Source organism: Saimiri boliviensis, chromosome 5 (genome assembly GCF_048565385.1).
Source record: "Saimiri boliviensis isolate mSaiBol1 chromosome 5, mSaiBol1.pri, whole genome shotgun sequence".
Taxonomy (NCBI): Eukaryota; Metazoa; Chordata; class Mammalia; order Primates; family Cebidae; genus Saimiri; species Saimiri boliviensis.
Window position 1 is genome coordinate 75,163,871 of NC_133453.1, and position 19,450 is coordinate 75,183,320.

General features: G+C 36.8%; 1 protein-coding gene across 2 annotated transcripts in view; it reads left to right on the forward strand.

Moving 5' to 3' along the window:
- The window catches only part of GRB14 (growth factor receptor bound protein 14), a 134,761-nt gene that overhangs the window by 105,891 nt on the left and 9,420 nt on the right, over positions 1-19,450 (forward strand). For both annotated transcript variants that reach the window (XM_003921924.4, XM_010329556.3), the window contains 7 exons: positions 3,982-4,092; positions 4,284-4,379; positions 10,488-10,568; positions 15,713-15,829; positions 15,920-15,992; positions 16,087-16,174; positions 18,869-18,962. In XM_003921924.4, the coding sequence (XP_003921973.1) occupies positions 3,982-4,092; positions 4,284-4,379; positions 10,488-10,568; positions 15,713-15,829; positions 15,920-15,992; positions 16,087-16,174; positions 18,869-18,962 (660 nt within the window). The remainder of the gene's footprint in view (positions 1-3,981; positions 4,093-4,283; positions 4,380-10,487; positions 10,569-15,712; positions 15,830-15,919; positions 15,993-16,086; positions 16,175-18,868; positions 18,963-19,450) is intronic.

Genomic DNA, 19,450 nt, shown 5'->3' on the forward strand with positions numbered 1-19,450 from the left:
CAGCAAGATGCCCCAGTCCCTGGGTTGGTCTAGGGATGCCATCTGAAAGCTAGAGACTATAGTCAAAAACCATGGAAATTAACCAGGTGTGGTGGCCCATGACTGTAATGCTAGCAATTTGGGAGGCCGAAGCATGGGGATCACCTGAGGTCAGTAGTTCGAGACCGGCCTGGCCAACATGGCAAATCCCCTTTTTCCACTAAAAATACAAAGATTAGCCAGGTGTGGTGGTGCAAGCCTATAATTCCAGTCACTAGGAGGCTGAGGCAAGAGAATCACTTGAACCTGGGAGGCAGAGGTTGCAGTGAGCCGAGATCATTGCACTCGTCTGGGCAACAAGGGCAAATCTCCATCTAAAACAAAACAAAACAAAACAAAACAAACAAACAAACAAAAACACTTGGAAATCTATCTATTGTTCCATTCTACTGTGGCTTAGCTGGCACTCAGACCATGAGACTCAGTCCTTCCCACTCTTGCCCCGATTTTCCACTGGCAGAGGAGCCTCAACCTATGGCCACCATTACTACAAGTCTCCAGAGAGAACTGCCAGGGATTGCTGATGTTCATCTAAGGCCCAAAGGCTTTTCAGTCATCTTGTGGTGAATGCATCAGGTCTGGGACTCACCCTTCATGGTAGTTGGCTCCCCTCTGACTCAGAGCAGGTCTAGAAATGTCATGCAAGAGCCAAGACCCACAACTGGGGACCCCGTAGAACCATCGTGGTGCTCTACCCTTCTGTGGCCAAGCTAGAATTGAACATACAAGGCAAAGTCTCCTGTGTTTTTCTCAAGCAAAGGAATCTTTCACCATAGTCACACAACTGGAAATGTGCTGGGTTTCACCTGAAGCCAGCATATCTTAGGGTCTCATCCAAGTCCCATGACATACTACCTGTGTACCACTGCTGGTTATTCAGGGCCCAAGGTCTCTTAGTCAGCAGGTGATGAATTCTGCCAGGACTAGGTTTTTCCCTTCAAGGCAGTGGGTTCCCTTCTGGCTCAGGGTGTCTAACGATGTTATCTGGGAGCTACTTTCTGAATGGGAGCTACTGAGAACCAGCTCAGTTGGGAGACTCCCACTCAGGTGGGCTGAAGGTATTGAGAGGCAGACAACCAGATAGTGCAACAGAGTGAATCTATCTGGGGGCCAACAGTCTGAGAGCCTGTAGGGCTTACAGCTCTCCAAGACTGAAGGCCCCGAGCAGATTTTCATTCATGTATTTATTTACTCTTTGACAGGTGGCTCTCATTAATACACAGGTGTTCTACATATACACATAACTCAAGAATATACCAAGTAGGCAGCTGGTACCTGCCTACCACTAATTACAAACTAAAAGTATCTTCTACAAGGGAATCATGGGAGCAGGGTAAATTTAATGTCCCTCCACAGGGGGCCTCACAACTCTGACGGGTGCCCTGTCCTACTGTGGTTAAGCTGGTATCCCCAAGATGAAAGACAGAATCTTCTTTACCCTTTCCCCTCTCCTCTCCTCAAGAGATCCGGAAGGAACGGATCTCTTTTTGGAGCCATGAGCTGTGCTGCTTGGGATTGTGGGAAGTGTGGTGCAAGCACTCCCTTAGCCACCCCAGCTGTTGTCTCACTAGCTGATGTGCCGTCCAAGTGTGTTGCTTCCAAGCCTAGCTCATCACTAGGACTTGGCTAGGAGTCGCAGTCCTTGCAGCCTAGATTGACTTTCATGTCTATTTAGGGCCCCAGAGCCATTTAGTCTGCAATTGGGAGGCTTACTAGACTCAAATTCCAACTGCTGGGATTGGCAGTTCTCCTCTGGTTAGGGCTGGTCTAAATCTTCCCTCTGTGGGTAGGTGTCAGCTGAGTTCAGTCCAGTTTTGCTTTGTGCTGTGAGGGCAGCTCTGAGTTCAATGCAAAGTCTCATAGTTACTGTGCTCGCCCCCTCCCAATTGCACAGATTCTCTCTCCTGCTGAGGAACAGGGGAGGGAAGGTGCTGACAGTTTAAGACTGTCTTTTCTACCTATGTCTGCCGATTTCAGTGACATGAAGGCTCCCAGGGAGAACTGCCAGGGACTGCTGATGTTCATTTAAGGTCTAAGGACTTAAGTTATCTCGTGGTGAATGCACCAGGTCTGAGACTCACTCTTCGTGGTAGTGGGCTCCCGTCTGGAACCTCTAAAACCTTAGGAAGGTGCTTTTTTGGTGTAGATATTACGTTCAGTGTTTCTGCTGGGGGGATGATAGGCAGAGCCTGTACAGGCGTCTTGGTCTGTCCCTCCTAATGTCTTATATGGCAATTCTACCTATTAAAGAAACCATTTCCTATCCTTTCCTATGAGGAGGTCTTGATTGATTTTAGCTCTAAAGTTAGTTAACCACTTCTGCAAACCTTAAAGATATATGGTCATGAATATATTTACAGAGAAATCTCTAAGTACCCTTCTCTCCACCTCCCCTTGCCTATACACACAGGGAGATTTACAAATGTACACATACTTACATTTTGCTAACCATGCCAATACAGCTTCATAGCCTTAGAGTGTCATAAGCCTTAGCATGTGTGCAGTAGCGGAACAAAAATCAATCAAGAGAAAAAACTCATCATGCTGCTTCTTCCAGTGTTCCTCAAGCTACCTTTTACTCTCATTTGAATAACTGAACTATACTGAGTTCTACAGCATCAGTGGACAGGGATGGTTTTATTTTATCTTTATAGAAATCAGACATTTTTACCCGCAAATTCGTTTCTATCAAGGAATAAGATTTTAAAAGTCATGGTAATATGTGTATATTTCTCCTTCCTCCTCCCTCGTTCCAAGAGCCCTATGCTGGCTCTTTTTAAAACAATTTTCTGTCTTATTCTCGTTAGACACTACAGTGATTCATTAGATTAAAATGCTTAAGAACAGTGATATACAGAGAGACTCTTGCTCTACCAGTTATCAGTGGTGGAATAACACCGGTAAGTGACAATGAAAGGCTTTTGGTTTCAGATTTGAATAGGGTTGCCTGTTTTGCTCAATATTCTTCTGTGGGATGTTTTTAATTTTTTTTTTTTAGCAGTGCTTCTCAAATTTTAGTGCTTATGAATCACCTGGGATCTTGTTAAAATGTAGATATTGATTCAGTAGGTCTGGGATGAGCCCTGAAAGTTTGCATTTCTAACAAGCTCCCAGGTGATACTGATGCTGCTGGTCTGAGACCACACTACTAGCAGCAAGGTTTTAGAGAACAAATGCATTTTGGTCAGTTTTGATTATGCATTCAACCTCAGAATTAAGCACTTCTCCAAGTTATTAACCTATCACAAAATAATACGACCTACTGATTTCCCATGACCAGTTTTAAATCTCATGGATCTCCCAGAGAAGAAATAGCTGTTCATGATTCCACTTTGCCTTGAAAATCAGAAACATTCTGCCGCCAGCTAATTTCCCTGAACTCCTATATCTGTACAGGCTTTCTTTCTTTTCATAAAGTTAGAGATTCCTACAGCTGCTGCTTCCTGTGGTGTGTTGTGCTGTACACAAATGTGAGGGATATTGTGTGTGAATGAAGCAGGAATCATTGTCTTGTTCCTTTTCTTCTTCTCTAACTGCTACGGAAGCTCAAACCAACCTTCTCCCTTGTGTTGAGCTACCATTATTTGAAACCTAGATAAGCAATACATTTCCCAAGCCAATCTTTGCTAACATATATTTCTCTCTCAGATTCCTTGAAACGCTGGTTAAAGAGAAATGGAAGTTTAAAACAGAAATTTATTTTTATTATTGGAAGTTACATTATAAACAAAATTGTCACTTCCAAAATTAAATAAAATTGTATGCAGCTCCTGGTTAAAGATATAGTAACTTATATTTGTTTTTCTTTTTTTATTTTATTTTTGTGGCATCATACTGAAATTCTGTTAGGCATAAGTTTTTGCCCAAGGTATAAATTATATAATAAAAATACACAAAGAAGATAATGCAAAAATATGTATCCATTTCAATACTTTTTTTAAGGAACCGCGGCATTTGCAGTTTTTCACCGAATTTGGCAATAGTGATATTTACGTGTCACCGGCAGGCAAAAAAAAACATGGAGCACCGACTAACTATGGATTCTGCTTTAAGGTACAGGCTTAATATTTTGATAGATGAATAAAGCAAGCCTCAGCCTTTTAGGTAAGCTTGAGTTTCTTTTAATTTCTTTTAAAAAGAGACAGCTTTCTCTTATATATAAGAGAATTTTAGTGGCTTTTATTTCAACAGGTGTTACCTTCAAGATATGCATTAACGATAAACAATGTGCTGTGGCCTTCTAGCCTAACAAAGCGGGAGGGCCCCGAGACCTGAAAATGCTCTGTGCAGAAGAAGAGCAGAGTAGGACGTGCTGGGTGACCGCGATTAGATTGCTTAAGGTAATCTCGCCAGAGGCATGAATTTCTATTAAATGCTGTGAGTACCATAAAAGTTAGAAAATACCAGTATTTCAGAACATGAAGTCTCACTGAGTGGCTACATGCGAAAAAAGAAAAATAACCACCAAATGTGTATGTTTTTAACATTCTAAATGATAAACATTTTCGGAGTAGAGTAGAGTAGAATAACCTAATACATTTCTCTTTTGTGTGTGGAGTAGTTATTCCATTTCTAGAAATGTTCTGATTTTTATTTTTGTGAAGGAATTACATAGCCAGTATAACTGAATGAAATGTCTCCTATACATGACTTAGTCTGCATTCTTAAAACATTGCCTGTGATCCAAGCAAGATAAAGTGTATTTTAAGATGTGCCCACCCTTGAGATGTTTAATGTAACTGTTTTGTGTTCTATTTGTGTTCTATAAATTGCTTTCTAGTTTAATAAGCATGACTCAAATTATTACACAATTTTACTTGAATATATTTTTTAAACAACTACTTTTGTACTAAGTAGAAGTTACAACTTCCGTAAGCATAATTTGTTGCTGCTGAACAATTTTGTAATAAGTAACAATATTGTAAAAGTAGATGCACATAGAAAATAAAAGCAGAACTGATTTCTTCCAGAATGTATATAACACACATTTATTTTTGAAAACTATTTGCCGGTAAATTGAGCAAAACTTAAAATTTATATTTATAACAATTATCAACGATTTCTCTTCAAAGATACTGGTTTGGTAGACACAATTAGGGAAGAAATTCAAAAATGTTTGTTGTTGTTGAAAAGATAACAATCCAAATGTGCCTATCCACATTAATTAGTATCACTGCTGCTGAAGCCAACAAAATACATAATTTATTGTTATTATTAAAATTTTGATTTAAAATAAAAGCATTAACATATTCTAAGATACTCTTTTTATCATTTATGCCTAGGCACTAATGTAATTTGCCAATATGTTGATTATGCATATTATATGTGCATTATATGTATATTCCTTTTCTTACCACAGAAAGATTTAGATTGTTAACAATGTGTGACTAAAACCAGCTTTTTGATGTAGTTAGAAATGAAAATCAGAACAGTTGGAGCATTGTGAAGTCTTTAGGATCCTCCATTTCATTTATCCTGAAGATGGGGATGCTGTAAATTTTTCAACAGATTTGCAGTTTGCGTATTTTCTAGATGTGCTTTTTTTCTTCTGCCTTTGCCATTTTTTACCTCTTCTGCTCTCTGTTTTCATTTTCCTAGCATCCAACTTAAGAGAGATCAGAGTAAAGAAGGACAGAATAGTCATAATCAGAATTATTGTCATAGCAGGTTTAGAAGAAAGTTTTATTTTGTATTCTTGTAATTTCTTAACTGAGGTAAAATTCACAAAATATACAATTAATCAAATTATTGTTAATGTAAATAATTCAGTGACATTTAGTGCATTCATTTCCAAAGCATTTTAATCACCTCAAAAGCAAACTCCACACCCATTAAGCAGTTACTCCAGGCCCTAGCAATCACCATTTTGCCTCTGTCTGTGTGGATTTACCTATTGTAGATATTTCATATAAATAGAATCATATAGTATGTGACCTTTTGCTTCTGACTTTTGCTTAGCATAATGTTTTGTGGTTCACCAACATTGAAGTGTGTATTAGCTCTTTATTCCTTTAATGGCTGTGTACTATTATTCCGTTGTATATCTCTCGATATCTATCTGTATGTTGGATAAACAGTTTTTCCATTTTTTTCATTGATGGACATTTAGGTTGTTTCTACCTTTGACTATTATGAATAGTGCGATATGAATATGTGTATAGGTATTTGTTCGAGTACAGGTTTTCAGTTTTGGGGGAATACATGTAGTAATAAAATTGCTTGTTATACGGTAATTCTGTATTTAATTTTTTGAGATATTGCCAAAATGTTTTCCACAGTGGCTGAACCATTTTCCACTTCTACCAGTAATGCATGAGAGTTCCAATTTCTTCATATACTTGTCAATACTTGTTATTCACTTTTTTTGTTCTTGTTCTTGTTAATAATGGTCATTCTAGCAGTTATAAAGTGATATTGGAAGAAGTTTAAAAAAATGATTTAAATCACGCTTTTTGTTTAACTGTGAAATTTACATTCTTTTGCTGTTTTGGCAGATAGCCACCATGTTTACTTCTTTATGAGAGGTTTGTTTGTTTCTCAAATATTCTGCTGTTAAAATCACCTGAAAACCTTTCCCTGTTTGCATGTGGTTCCTGCCCCATCCTTAGGGATTCTGATTTAGAGTCCCATGTGTCTGTCTGAATAAAAACTACTAACTTTGTCTAGCCCTCCAGTTTTACAGATAAAAAGGCTGGTTCTCTTTTGAAGGCTCTACTCCATCAAAAGTTATGGTAGAGAAAATATCTTGTGGTTTTTGGTTTTCTCTGTTTTCCAAGACTGGATCAGGTTAGGCTGTAAAGGGGATTATTCTTCAACCTTGTTAACCCATCTTCATCCCTTCTACCTTGGGCTTAAAGTTTGACACCCAACCCAGAAGCAGGTGGTAAGCCCACTTCCTTTAATCAGCATTTCACTTAATCTAAGAAGCCATTGGTTTTTACCAGGCTACATTCTTATTTTTATTAGAGGTAGAAAGAAAAAAAGATACTAATAAAATGATAACATTATGCTTTCATATCACTTACAGTTTTTGTTTTATTTATTCAAATAATCAGATTTATTTAAACCTATATTTTATAATTTAATCACTTTTGTTTGCACACACACATATATACATACAGCCATAAATATATTTTACACATACACATATATGCATTAAGTATATACACACATAAACATAAAATAAAATACATAAGTAGAATACATTAATGGAAGTATTTTTAAAACTTCTTCATATTCTAACCCTGGCTTTTCTGAATCATTTTCATCTCAGAGTCACAGATACTTGTATTTTCCACAGGATGTGGTATGGAGCTGGGATTCTAGCCACTGATACTGCTTCTGGAAGGTTTGATGCTGGTGATTTCTTAATCCCACCAAACGTTTCAGGCAATGACAAATCACTAGGTCCACAGTGAATATAAGATATTACAGAGAATAGGATTGAGTTTGTAGATATTAAAGTTTGAAATGCACATCATCTAAAAATGGGTGAAATATACTAACAGCTTTCTTCAATCCTTTCATTTCCATGATGCTTAGTTTTTGAAAGAATGTCCCCTTCTCACTATTTTTTTCTCATCTTACTGTTCTTAAGGCATCTTTCAAGTCACAGATTTCCAGTTCAAAGATGCTTAATTGTGTTGGTTTCCTATGACTGCTGTAACAAATTTTCACCACGGTTGTGACTTAAACCAACATTTAAATTTATTGTTCTTTAGTTCAGAAGCCTGAAATGAATCCTACTGGATTAAATGAAGGTGTTAGCAGAGCTGCATTTCTTACTGAAGGCTCTAGAGGAGAATCCAGTTACCTTGTTTTTTTGGCAGCCTTTAAAATCCATCCAGATCTCTTGCCTGGGGGCCCTTTCAACATCTTCAAAGCCAACACTGTCACACCAAGTATTTCTGACACTGCCATCTCCTTGGTTCTGCGTCTTGTCTCTCCTCCCACTTGTGAGTACACTTGTGGGCCCACATGGCTAATCCAGGATCATCACCCCACCTCACAATCAGCTGATTGACGACAACCTTACTACCCTTTTGCCATGTGACTTAACATAGGCTCTGAAGATTAGGATGTGGACATCTTTGGGGGACCATTATTCTACCTACCATACCCGTGTTCCTTGTTCATTTCAATAATGGCAAAGCTTTTTCTAGATAAGGCCGAAGAGGGTAGGAGGCATCTGTGATGCCCTTTATCTGGAGCCCATGAGAGCCCAAACAGGAAAGAGGTATGATATGATCTATTTTACATTATAAAATATTGAGATCACAGGAAGCTAGGACTTGCTCCAGGTCTCACAACGCAGACACGTTTGTGACATTCTAATGGTGGACTGAGTTGGCTTCGCTGGCAATTTCTTGTCAGCAGGGCTTCTCCTGTTGGATCACCTGGCTGGTGTGACTGGGCTCACCTGATGGTAGAAGTGTCTCAAACACCTACTTTATTTTCTTTTGTTGTCTATTTTGTTATTTCCAGAGTTTATCATTGTACTTAGTGGGGACGAACAGGGAGATATTTTCTTGACAAACTCAGAGTGCCCTCTTTTTTCATCACATGCCACTTGTTAGATACAGCCTTCCGCCAGTGATTTGGCCACTTGTTTCATTTTTATGTCCTTTTATATATATGTAAACTCTTCATATGGATCAGATGGATCCATATGGATCTCTTTTTCTCTTTGGAGAAATTCTAATTACATATAGAATTGTGGAGTATCTGAGAATTCGAAAATGGGAGATTTTCTCATGTGTAATGTCCTAGTTGTGTGCTGTCTCTTTTCCTTCCCTTCAATTAGATCTCTGCTAGGTCCTCTCTAACATATTTTGGTCCCTTATCTGGCCCTCCGTAGGATGGGGAAATGTTAGGGTGACCCCCGCCCCACCCCTTGTCCAGAGTTAAATGCCTGCTAAAGACCTCCAGCAGCACAGAGGCAACTACCTCACACTGCAGGTGCCAGGGACAATACATCTTTGAAGATAACAGATTTATTAGTAGGCTTTTCAATGCAGATAAATAAAAGGTGGCCAAGCAGCATGTTTCTTGTAAAAGTGTTGGTTTGAGGTTATTATATATTCTCCAAAATGAATTTGACTAGGAATTAAGCTCCTCTGCCTTCTTTTTAAAGCTATTGTAGGCTTAGAGTTGATTTGAAATAAATTTCATTAGGTCCCATTAATGTCAATCAAATCTTAAATTAAGAAATAATTTTTAGAAGTTGGGAAATAATTGGATAAAGAAGTCAACACAGGGAATTTTAAGTGAGTGTGGGTTTGTATTCATGTGAAAAGCAAAATCTTGAAAACAGTGACTCCTCTAGACCCCCTCTGATTTTTTTTTTCTTCTAATTACCAAATATATCCATTTTGCTAGAATTGCTTTTAAGGAAATAGTCTTTAGTAGAAAAACAGCTCTGTTGGAATGTTTCAATGGAATTTGTCCTTCAGGTAAGATTTGATTCCATGGTGTCTAATCTCTTTTGTATAGAACCTGACATTTAAGTTCATTATGGGTCTATGAAACGGACAGAATTGCAGACTATATGGGAAAAGGGGCTGGCTTCTTCCATTGTTTTCTTTCTTTCTTTTTTTTTTCTTTTTTTTTTTTTTTTTTTTTTTAACAAATGGCTGAAACCTAAAGAGGTTAGCTTCCAAATTCAGATATAGAAACCTCCAGGACAAGTTTGGTCTTGGCAGTTGGCATTCTTATTGTTTTTTATACTAATAATCCATTTATAATCCAGATCTGCTTTCCAATTCTGTCCTGCCAGCCCAGTCCATATGATGCTGCCTCCTTAAAGTGAAGACTGTGAAATTCTTATCTTCTATCACTTATATTGTATCTTGAAACCTTTTATTTGAAATCAGCTTGATTTTCCACTATTTTGGTTTCCCTGAATTTGAGGTAAAAAATTAACCAATGGCATAAGAGTTTTTATATGAAGATGCTATATTGTCAATAATTTTCAACATAGGGCCATACTTATGGATTTACCAAAAGCGGGAAAGTAAATCATTAGTCATTCATCTGAGAGTTATAATAAATTTTACACAGTGTTGCTTAGGATGTGTGTGACGTTTTTGGAATCTTTGTACCAGAAAGCACATCACCCTTTCCAAGTGAGCTTTTTTATCATGAGGCAGTGGACTACTCCAGAGAGTTGTGGTACAATTTGGTGCTAAGAATACTGAGTAGAAATGTCAGCTCCAGAACTCTGTACTGGTGAGCTGGACCTTAAGTTGTAGGTCTAAGTAAAAGACTTCAGTTGTCTTTTTAAATGTATTATTGTGGGGCACTAAAATTTTATCTTTCAAATTTTTGTTTGCTTTCCTTGTTTGCTTTAATTCTTTTTACGTTTATATTGTATAATTGATGAAAGTGTAGATTTTCATAAAATATAAGAGTAGTAAAAGTGGTGGGAATGTGTTTTATTTATTCTGCAGTATGGCACGCAGCTGTACCAGAACTATATGCATCCATATCAAGGTAGAAGTGGCTGCAGTTCACAGAGTGTATCACCTATGGTAAGGACCACATTTTTGAGCCTGTATTTTACTTTGCATTAACATTACATTAATTTAAATAACACTACATAGCAGTATCTTATAGTAATTTATATTATTTTCTGTTGGTTAGGTACAGTAACTCTTTGGCACCATTCTAGTTTAATGTTACATTGAATTTTTTATTCTTGGATTTTCTTTGCTTGCAACCTATGTGATAAAATCATCTCAGTATCACATATTTAATAAAATACATAATAGTATGCGTTAAAGTTTTAAATATTTGAAAGAATTATGTGTCTTTCTGTGTCATTACAACATTTGAAGACTAGATCTTAAAAATATCATTTATAGGACATATTCCTTGGCATTGTAGATTATGTTTTGTTAATTATTGCTTTTCATTGTCGTTTCATTTTTTTATTTTAATACTGATTCTAGGACTGTCACATTCTAGTATAAAGATGGCAATGATTTGGTATTTTAAAAACTACAGTATACACATGTGAGCTCTTTTGTATTCTGGCTTTCTCACAGTAATTTTTTACGTTCCAGGTCCTTTTAAAGCAGACTGCTTTCCAGGAAACCCAAAAACTGCAAGCCAAAATATAGGTCGTGTGTTACATTAACTCTGGCACTGCTTTTCAGACTTGTACTAAATGTAACTTGGATATTTATTTGCAGACACACACAGACACATCTTTTTCCTTCTTTAGAATCTAATTTTAATTTCACGTGCATTAATATAAGAAATGTATTTGTGAACTTAAGATTTATGTTCTGCTATTTTTGCTTCACTCCTTAAGATTGAGTTTATTAGGAATTCAGATGTATGCACATGTGTTACAAATCAGTTAAAGTGCATTTTTTTAAAATCTACATTTTCACTTAGGTTAAAAATATGCTCTTCATGGATGTGACCAGGGAAGGTGCATTTACCCCTCATGTAATGTAGTAGATGAAATGCTCAGTTCTAGGAATGAAGCATGAAATAATGTTGATTATGAAGTCTGATAGACTATATAGAAAAATAACCCCTATTTTGTAGTTACATCACTTTAAGTTATGGAAGAATAACTTTTCATCTTTGTATCATACTACTCTTAAGCCCCAAAATAAGAAACTAAGGAGCACAGTGAAGTTTTATAAAAGCGATCATGTTAAGGTGAATATTCTTACAGTTTGTCAGCTTACCCTTATCTTTCAATCCATATGTCTGTAAAAAGAATGATTACTTTTATTACATTAATCCTTTCCTATAGTCCTCCAAATTTCTTTTAGCGTACAAAGTTATTAGGATGAATATGTTAATAGCAGCCAAGTGTTTGGAGGCAATTGTTTAGTGTCCTCTTAGTCAAAGGAAAAATGGTTATAAACAAAGTTCTTTCTAGTCTCATCACTGTCGGCATATGTGTATGGTATTACTCCTGCCTTTTTCCATTGAAAGTGATGCTGCCATTGATCAAAATATGGATGACAGTTTAGTTAGTGTGGCTTTCCTTGTTCAGAGCCATGAAAAGGAAGAGATACTCCCTGAGTGAGTTTGGTTGGGAATAGGGGGTGTAGGATGCGGGTGCCTGTGTGATAAGGACCTATCTTGCTTGGCAGTTCTCATAAGCAGACACAGTAGCATGTGAGAATTACATCTCCAATATTCTGAATTTCCGTGAAGGAAACTTAGAAGTTTTGGGAAGTAGTTGTGTTGTCTTTGGTGTCTGTACAAAATCTCACTTTTCCAAATCATTTGGGAAGAATCAGGGACCTAAAAGATGCCAGTACCCCTCGCCAGCCTTTGTTGCTTTTCATCCAGGGACTGTTTTCAGCGATTAACACATAAGTTTTTAGTATACATTTTAGTATAAAACTTTAGTTATATTTTTAAAGGAAAAATACTTTTTTTTTTCTTTTCCTAACTTTTTCAGGTATACATTTTGAGAAGGGTAATGAGAAAAAAAAAATTCTCAAACCACAATGAACATCTTAACTATATATAGCATGTGACAGCCACCCCATTAGCCTTTTAATTGAGAATCAATCAGCAACAGACATTTCAGGAAGCCAAATACATTTGCTCCTTTTTCGGGCCAACAAAGGATCATTTAAAGGAGTATTTATTAATATTGCCCTGGCTGGAGTGAGGGGACAGAGGGTTGGGGAAGGGGAGTCTACTCAAGCTCTAAAATTCTTCACTTTTGACCAGAGAGTAGACATTCTAAACTGCAATTTCTTCGCTGTATCTCCCATACTATGGAACACAAAAGAATCGTACACCAGACATACCTGTTACTGCTTTTACCATACGGTGCCTCTATGACTTTGGTCAAGTCACTGGTATCCTACAGTGTAAAATGAGGGCAATGGTTGTATAATCCCTAGAGACCATTACATTTCTGATGTTCTGTAGCTCTGTATAAAGCAAATGAGAGAATAATATGTGAAGAAATTCTGTGCTGTTTTGCTAATGGTGACACTGTAAGTTTATCTGGATCCTTCAAATGGGATGATACTGGCTGTCACCTAGCCAAACAGCCTGAAAACCATTTTATGCACAACCTCACTATGAGGTTGAGAATAAGTGTGATCTCAAAGTGTGGGCTGGATAATCCAGGATATATCCAGGCCCATTTTTTTTTTTTTTTATAAAAAAGAAAGTAATGCCATTAAAATCATGGACCCATTTTTTAGGGTTTTCTCTGTTCATCTCCTAAGAAGAAAGAGCTAGAAAAGCGGACAAGTGTTGGAGAAATAGAACCAATTCTGAATATTATCAACATTGCTTTTCTATGTGAAAGAAACTGAGCTGAAAATGACCTTTTGAGTTTGTCAGACTCTGCTTTACCTCCATTTCTTTGTCCACCAATGGTAAACTATTAATTTTTCATCTACCCCTGCCATTCAGTAGAAAACACTTGCTGTAGTCCTGTTTTTCCGTAGTTGATATGGCAAGTGAAAACGTTCCTTATTTGTAGTGTTGTCTTCTATGCATGTCAAGTAAATAGGGAACACAGGATCTTGTTTTACTTCCTGGCCTGTTATACTAGAGGGAGAAAAATACGACAACTGATTATAGTTTTTTTTTTTTTTTTTCCTTAAGTAATAGTATTTTTATGTTGTCAGGAAGTTGAGATTACAGAACTTACCTTGGCATATAAAGGGAGAGATAGTGCAAGAATAAAGCTATTGTGATTGAGGCTACTTACTCTGTGGTTTGGGCAGGTAGATGCTTTCCATTAATGTCAGCGAAGCACAAGTATATCAGACTGGTCTACAGAAGATCATAGGGTGAGAAGGGTAAACAAAGGTGTGACAGAAAATACAGATTACAGAGACAGCATCTGTGTGGAAAGAGCAGCTATCAGTTATAAAGCCCCCTCTAACGAATGCAATATTGCATGCCAGATCTCTAGAAATACAGATGAACCATAATAAGATTGTAGGCCACCACAGCATAGTTTGAAGAGAAAGATTGCAAATGCTAATAAAGTGGATATGTGATGCAATGATAAAGGAGCCCTAACTTTCTTTTGTGGATAAGGTTTTTTGTGGATAAGGATAGAACTTTTTTGTGGATAAGGATAGAAGCCCACATTTGACTATAGTCTCTGCAACCGAGCCAGGTATAGCTGAGTCCACATAGAGAGAGATAAAATGCTTTTAAGCCAGGGGGCCCCAGATGCAGTCTGACTAGCAGTTTACTGTTGGAACTCCACTTTGAGTTTTGAGTTTTGCTCTTCTATTAGTTAGTAGAAAATAACTGTTATTTTCCATGGATTATTTTTTTTTTTTAGACGGAGTTTCGCTCTTGTTACCCAGGCTGGAGTGCAATGGCACTATCTCGGCTCACCGCAACCTCCGCCTCCTGGGTTCAGGCAATTCTCCTGCCTCAGCCTCCTGAGTAGCTGGGATTACAGGCATGCGCCACCATGCTCAGCTAATGTTTTGTATTTTTAGTAGAGACGGGGTTTCACCATGTTGACCAGGATGGTCTCGACCTCTTGACCTCGTGATTCACCCACTTCGGCCTCCCAAAGTGCTGGGATTACAGGCGTGAGCCACTGCGCCCAGCCACTTCCGTGGATGTTTTTTTTTTTTTTTTTTTTGGAGAATTTTAATTCCTTCTTCATGTTTATGAACTGAGTGGGATTCTTGACTAGAGATTTTGGCAATGGTCTTTCTTAGGAATCATAACTTGTTGTGGGATGGCGTACTTGTTAAGAGATGGTTGTAAAGTAGAGTCCCAAGCAAATAGAAAAGAAAAATAATATCCAAGTTTTGAATATTTTACTTTCAACTTAAATAATATAAATAACACGTAGTAATTAGCAAAAACAATGACTTTATTACTTGTTTAAATTAAGTCTGTTTAAAGTTGTCTTCTATCAGTTCTTATTCAGCCTTATTTTTGCAGCCTTTATGTGACCATGTGTATTCTCACAAGATAAAAATGTGTTCATATATTAAACCAGGAAAATTTTAAGATTATGGGGTTCTCTGCATTATTCTTTCACTAAATTTTATTTTCTATGTGAGATGAAGGTCGATGTGATAAACTTTTAAAATACATATTCTAGATAGCTCCATTATAAAACTCATTAAAATAAGTAGTATTTGTAAAGAGATGTATGTCAATCTTAGTTATAGCTTTTGTGTATCTTGAATCTTAAAAAATAGTTGCTTCATAAGTAGATGGATTTGACACTTAATTGATGACTGATGAATCTCAAAGCTTAATGGAGGGATGAATTCAGAAACAATGTATCTTTTTAAACATAGGAAAGGCTATTCCTTTCTAAATGGAAGTTTTCCCATTGTACTAGAGAATATGAAAAGATAAGTTTGTTTTAGAAGAAAGACATACTTTAAAAGCTTTTAATCTGTTTATTCAACACTTCAGCTACCTTAACAAATTACTATTTAGCTTATTTAGCAAAAATATTTTATAACACCATTGTATCTTGAATACGTATTTTCACTTTAAATTTTCTGCTAGCCACCGTGGGTACCACCTTCTAGAATGGAAAGGTACTGCCGGAAAAACACTGAAAGATAACTTTCAAAGAATATTTTCATGGCTCAAATGTGTGTGTGTGTGTGTGTGTGTGTGTGTGTGTGTGTTTGTGTATGTGTGTGTGTATGGTTGTTTTGTTTGTTTGTTTGTTTTCCAGAGAAGTATTTCAGAGAATTCCCTGGTAGCAATGGACTTCTCAGGCCAGAAAAGCAGAGTTATAGAAAATCCCACTGAAGCCCTTTCAGTTGCAGTTGAAGAAGGACTCGCTTGGAGGGTATAAGTAGCTTCACATTCTTCAAAATATTTATGACTTCAGTTTGTTCCACCTAAAAACTTGAGATTTGTTTTCTCCTTCCTTGCTCAGAAAAAAGGATGTTTACGTCTGGGCTCTCACGGTAGCCCCACTGCCTCTTCACAGAGCTCTGCCACAAACATGGGTATGTCTGTTCACGGTCACTGCCACTGAGTAGATAGACAGACATGGAAAGGACACGCAATGAAATTGCGATCATCTCCATCTTATTTCTTTAGCTATTCACCGGTCCCAGCCATGGTTTCACCACAAAATTTCTAGAGATGAGGCTCAGCGATTGATTATTCAGCAAGGACTTGTGGATGGGTAAGTTTGGTATCTTTAATTTTGAGTACTTGTGATTTGGATTTCTCCTATAAGTAGTAATTATTTATTCCATACTCACAAAGGGTTCTTGATTTGGGCTTATCATAAAACAGAAGTGACTTTGTCCTATATGTGAGGTTGTCATTGTATTCTAACAGTATCTATATAATACCTGGTACATAGTATGTGCCTGGTATTTGTATATAAATGAACGAATAACAGAACAGAAGATCTTGTTCTTAACCAGTGATCACTAATATTACTCATGATTGCTGATTATAGCATCTCAGATATCAATTGATGTGGGAAAAATGAACTTGTTTTTAAGTGTCAACATTTTTATTTGAACATATAATTATTATTAATTCAAAGTATGGTTTATATTATGACATTATGTCACATGTTGTATATTTTAAGGTATGTGTATTAAGTAAAAACCTGTTTCGTATGTGTTTTAGACACTAATTTTTTTTCTGTTTCCCTATTGTCTTTTCTCTAAATTTTAACATTTTAAAGTAATATAAACCTATGAAAAGAGACTTTTCGATCAAGACCATCCTGGTCAACATGGTGAAACCCCGTCTCTACTGAAAATACAAAAAAATTAGCTGGGCATGGTGGCGCGTGCCTGTAATCCCAGCTACTCAGGAGGCTGAGGCAGGAGAATTGCCTGAACCCGGGAGGCGGAGGTTGCAGTGAGCTGAGATCGCGCCATTGCACTCCAGCCTGGGTAACAAGGGCGAAACTCCGTCTCAAAAAAAAAAAAAAAAAAAAAAGAGACTTTTCAACTGTTTCTCATGTTGTCTTTTAGTGGGGTACCATGGTAACAAAAGAGAAATATAAAATATGAAAGATTTATAGTGTGAAGAATTTTATTTTTCTCAAATTACTCAGTGTTTCAGTTACATTCTATAATACTGGCTAAATTCCCTTCTCAAGTACAGTACAAATGAAGGAGGTTGTATTGTGGTTTAGATGAGAAGTGAAATCACTATCAATTTAAACAAGTGGTGATGGGATCTTTTATCTTCAAAAGGTGGCTTATGCTGATGACAAGATTTCAAGGTGATTTAATACTGACATTTGGATAAAAATGCACCTTCACATGGAAGATTATTAATAGCAAGTCAGCATTTCCACAGATTGTAAATAAGATATTTTAATATGCTTTTTTGCATGGAGCGCAGTCTTTTTGGATATAAATTTGAACAATCAGTAGAATTACACTTTGATGAAAGCAAGAAAATAAATGAATCACAAAGAATCATTAAAACGTTTTAAAGAATTATAGTTTTCTTTATTTCTGACCGAGTTTTTATAAAGTGAATGAAATGATTGTATAAAAAATGAAATATCTTATTTTTAGTATTTTTGGTATTCTTTTGGAAAGATGTGATGGTGCCAGGTGATCCACTAGGTGGTAGTGCTGATCTACTTAGGAATGGGGAGAGACTTGCAGCTTGATTTACTGGTGAAATGCCCTTTTGTCCCATTTCCCAGTGATGTAATGTCGGAATCTCACACAGGGAAAATGAAATGGATAACCTCGTCAGACATCTGTGATGCTTTAAATTTGGCTGCCTCTTTGCCCAGGCACAGTGAGATTCATATTGGATTCACTAGTGGGGATCATTTACACAGTGTGTTTGCCAACAATTAATACAAAACTGGTTTTGCACTGCACTGCCAGTAAATAAGAATCCACTTCTGGCAGCATTTTTCTCTTAGGCTATTAGAGGCCATGTCTTGTTTTTCTAGCCTGACATTATAGAAGCTTTTCTGCTGCATTCTTCAAGATTAAAGTATGTGGTGTTTGGATGTTTCTTTTACTGAAAGCATTTTGCTTACACATTTAATAAATAATTTCATGATTTTTTAGAAGAATATATTCATTTATTTCTTGCTATTGTTTATGTAGCAGTTGAAACGAGAATTAAAAGAAAGGGCATCCAGTATAGAAGAGAAGGTTATAATAAAATCAAATTTCAGGCCAGGTGTATTAGCTCAGCACTCTGGGAGGCTGAGGCAGGCAGATCACTTGAGGTCTGGAGTTTGAAACCAGCCTGGCCAACATGGTGAAACCCATCTCTACTAAAAATGCAAAAACTAGCTGGATATAGTGGCACGTGCCTGTAGCCCCAACTACCTGGTAGGCTGAGGTGGGCGAATTGCTTGAATCCAAGAGGTGAGATTGCAGTGAGCTGAGATGACACCACTGTACTCCAGCCTGGGCAGCAGACCAAAACCCTGTCTCAAAGAGAAAACAAATTATTCTAAATTCTTATCTTCTTTCAGGGCCTAACATGACCCAGATGGTAAAATAATAATATGCAAATGCCTTAATCATTGGACAAAATAGTTACATGTGAATGCCCAATTTCCCAGTGCAACGAGAACATAGCACTAATTGTTGAAGCAGACATAACAGTGCATTGTTTACTGTGATCAAACTATCTGTCAAATGGGTTGTGAATTTAACCTATTAAAATTACATTAGCACTGATGACAGCTTTATAGTACAGATTATGTTGTACCATATTGATTGCCAACTTGGATAATCCCACCCATTGAATACATAGTAAAGGAGTCCCTGGTTACATTTATGCATATACTTCTTGAGTTTGTTAATGCTATTATTCTATGAAATCCAAGAGTAAATATAGAAACATATTGAAATTTCTTCTTTCTCTTTAGAGTTTTCTTGGTACGGGATAGTCAGAGTAACCCGAAAACTTTTGTACTGTCAATGAGTCATGGACAAAAAATAAAGCACTTTCAAATTATACCAGTAAGTAATTCATGATTTCACATTGGTATATTAGAAATGATGTTAATGCATAAGCTTTTGGAAACTTTGGTTTTCTTTTGCTCCTTTTATTAAATATTATTTGGGAGCTTGTGCTTTGACTAGAGTTAACTTTGGCAGAAATGATTTTGTGAGCTTGAATTAATATAAGAAATACAGGAATTGTAAACATTAAATTTTCCTTTTTCTATGAAATATGATTTAGCAATATTGTATAGACCCCATGCCACCTATTGTTAAAAGGCCACTAAAGCTTCTTTCTCCTGAATTCTACTAATGGCTCTTTAGGAAACAGTATTTTAAAGCCCTTTCTCCTCTCTTCTCTCAAAGAATTTTTTTTTGTTTTGTTTTGTTTTGTTTTTAATGACTATGGCTAGAAACAGAGATGCTGTGGAACTGGTGAAGATTTAAAGCATTCTGAACACATTTTTTAAAGTTCTGTGACTTGGCTTCTCTGTGGCACAACTTGC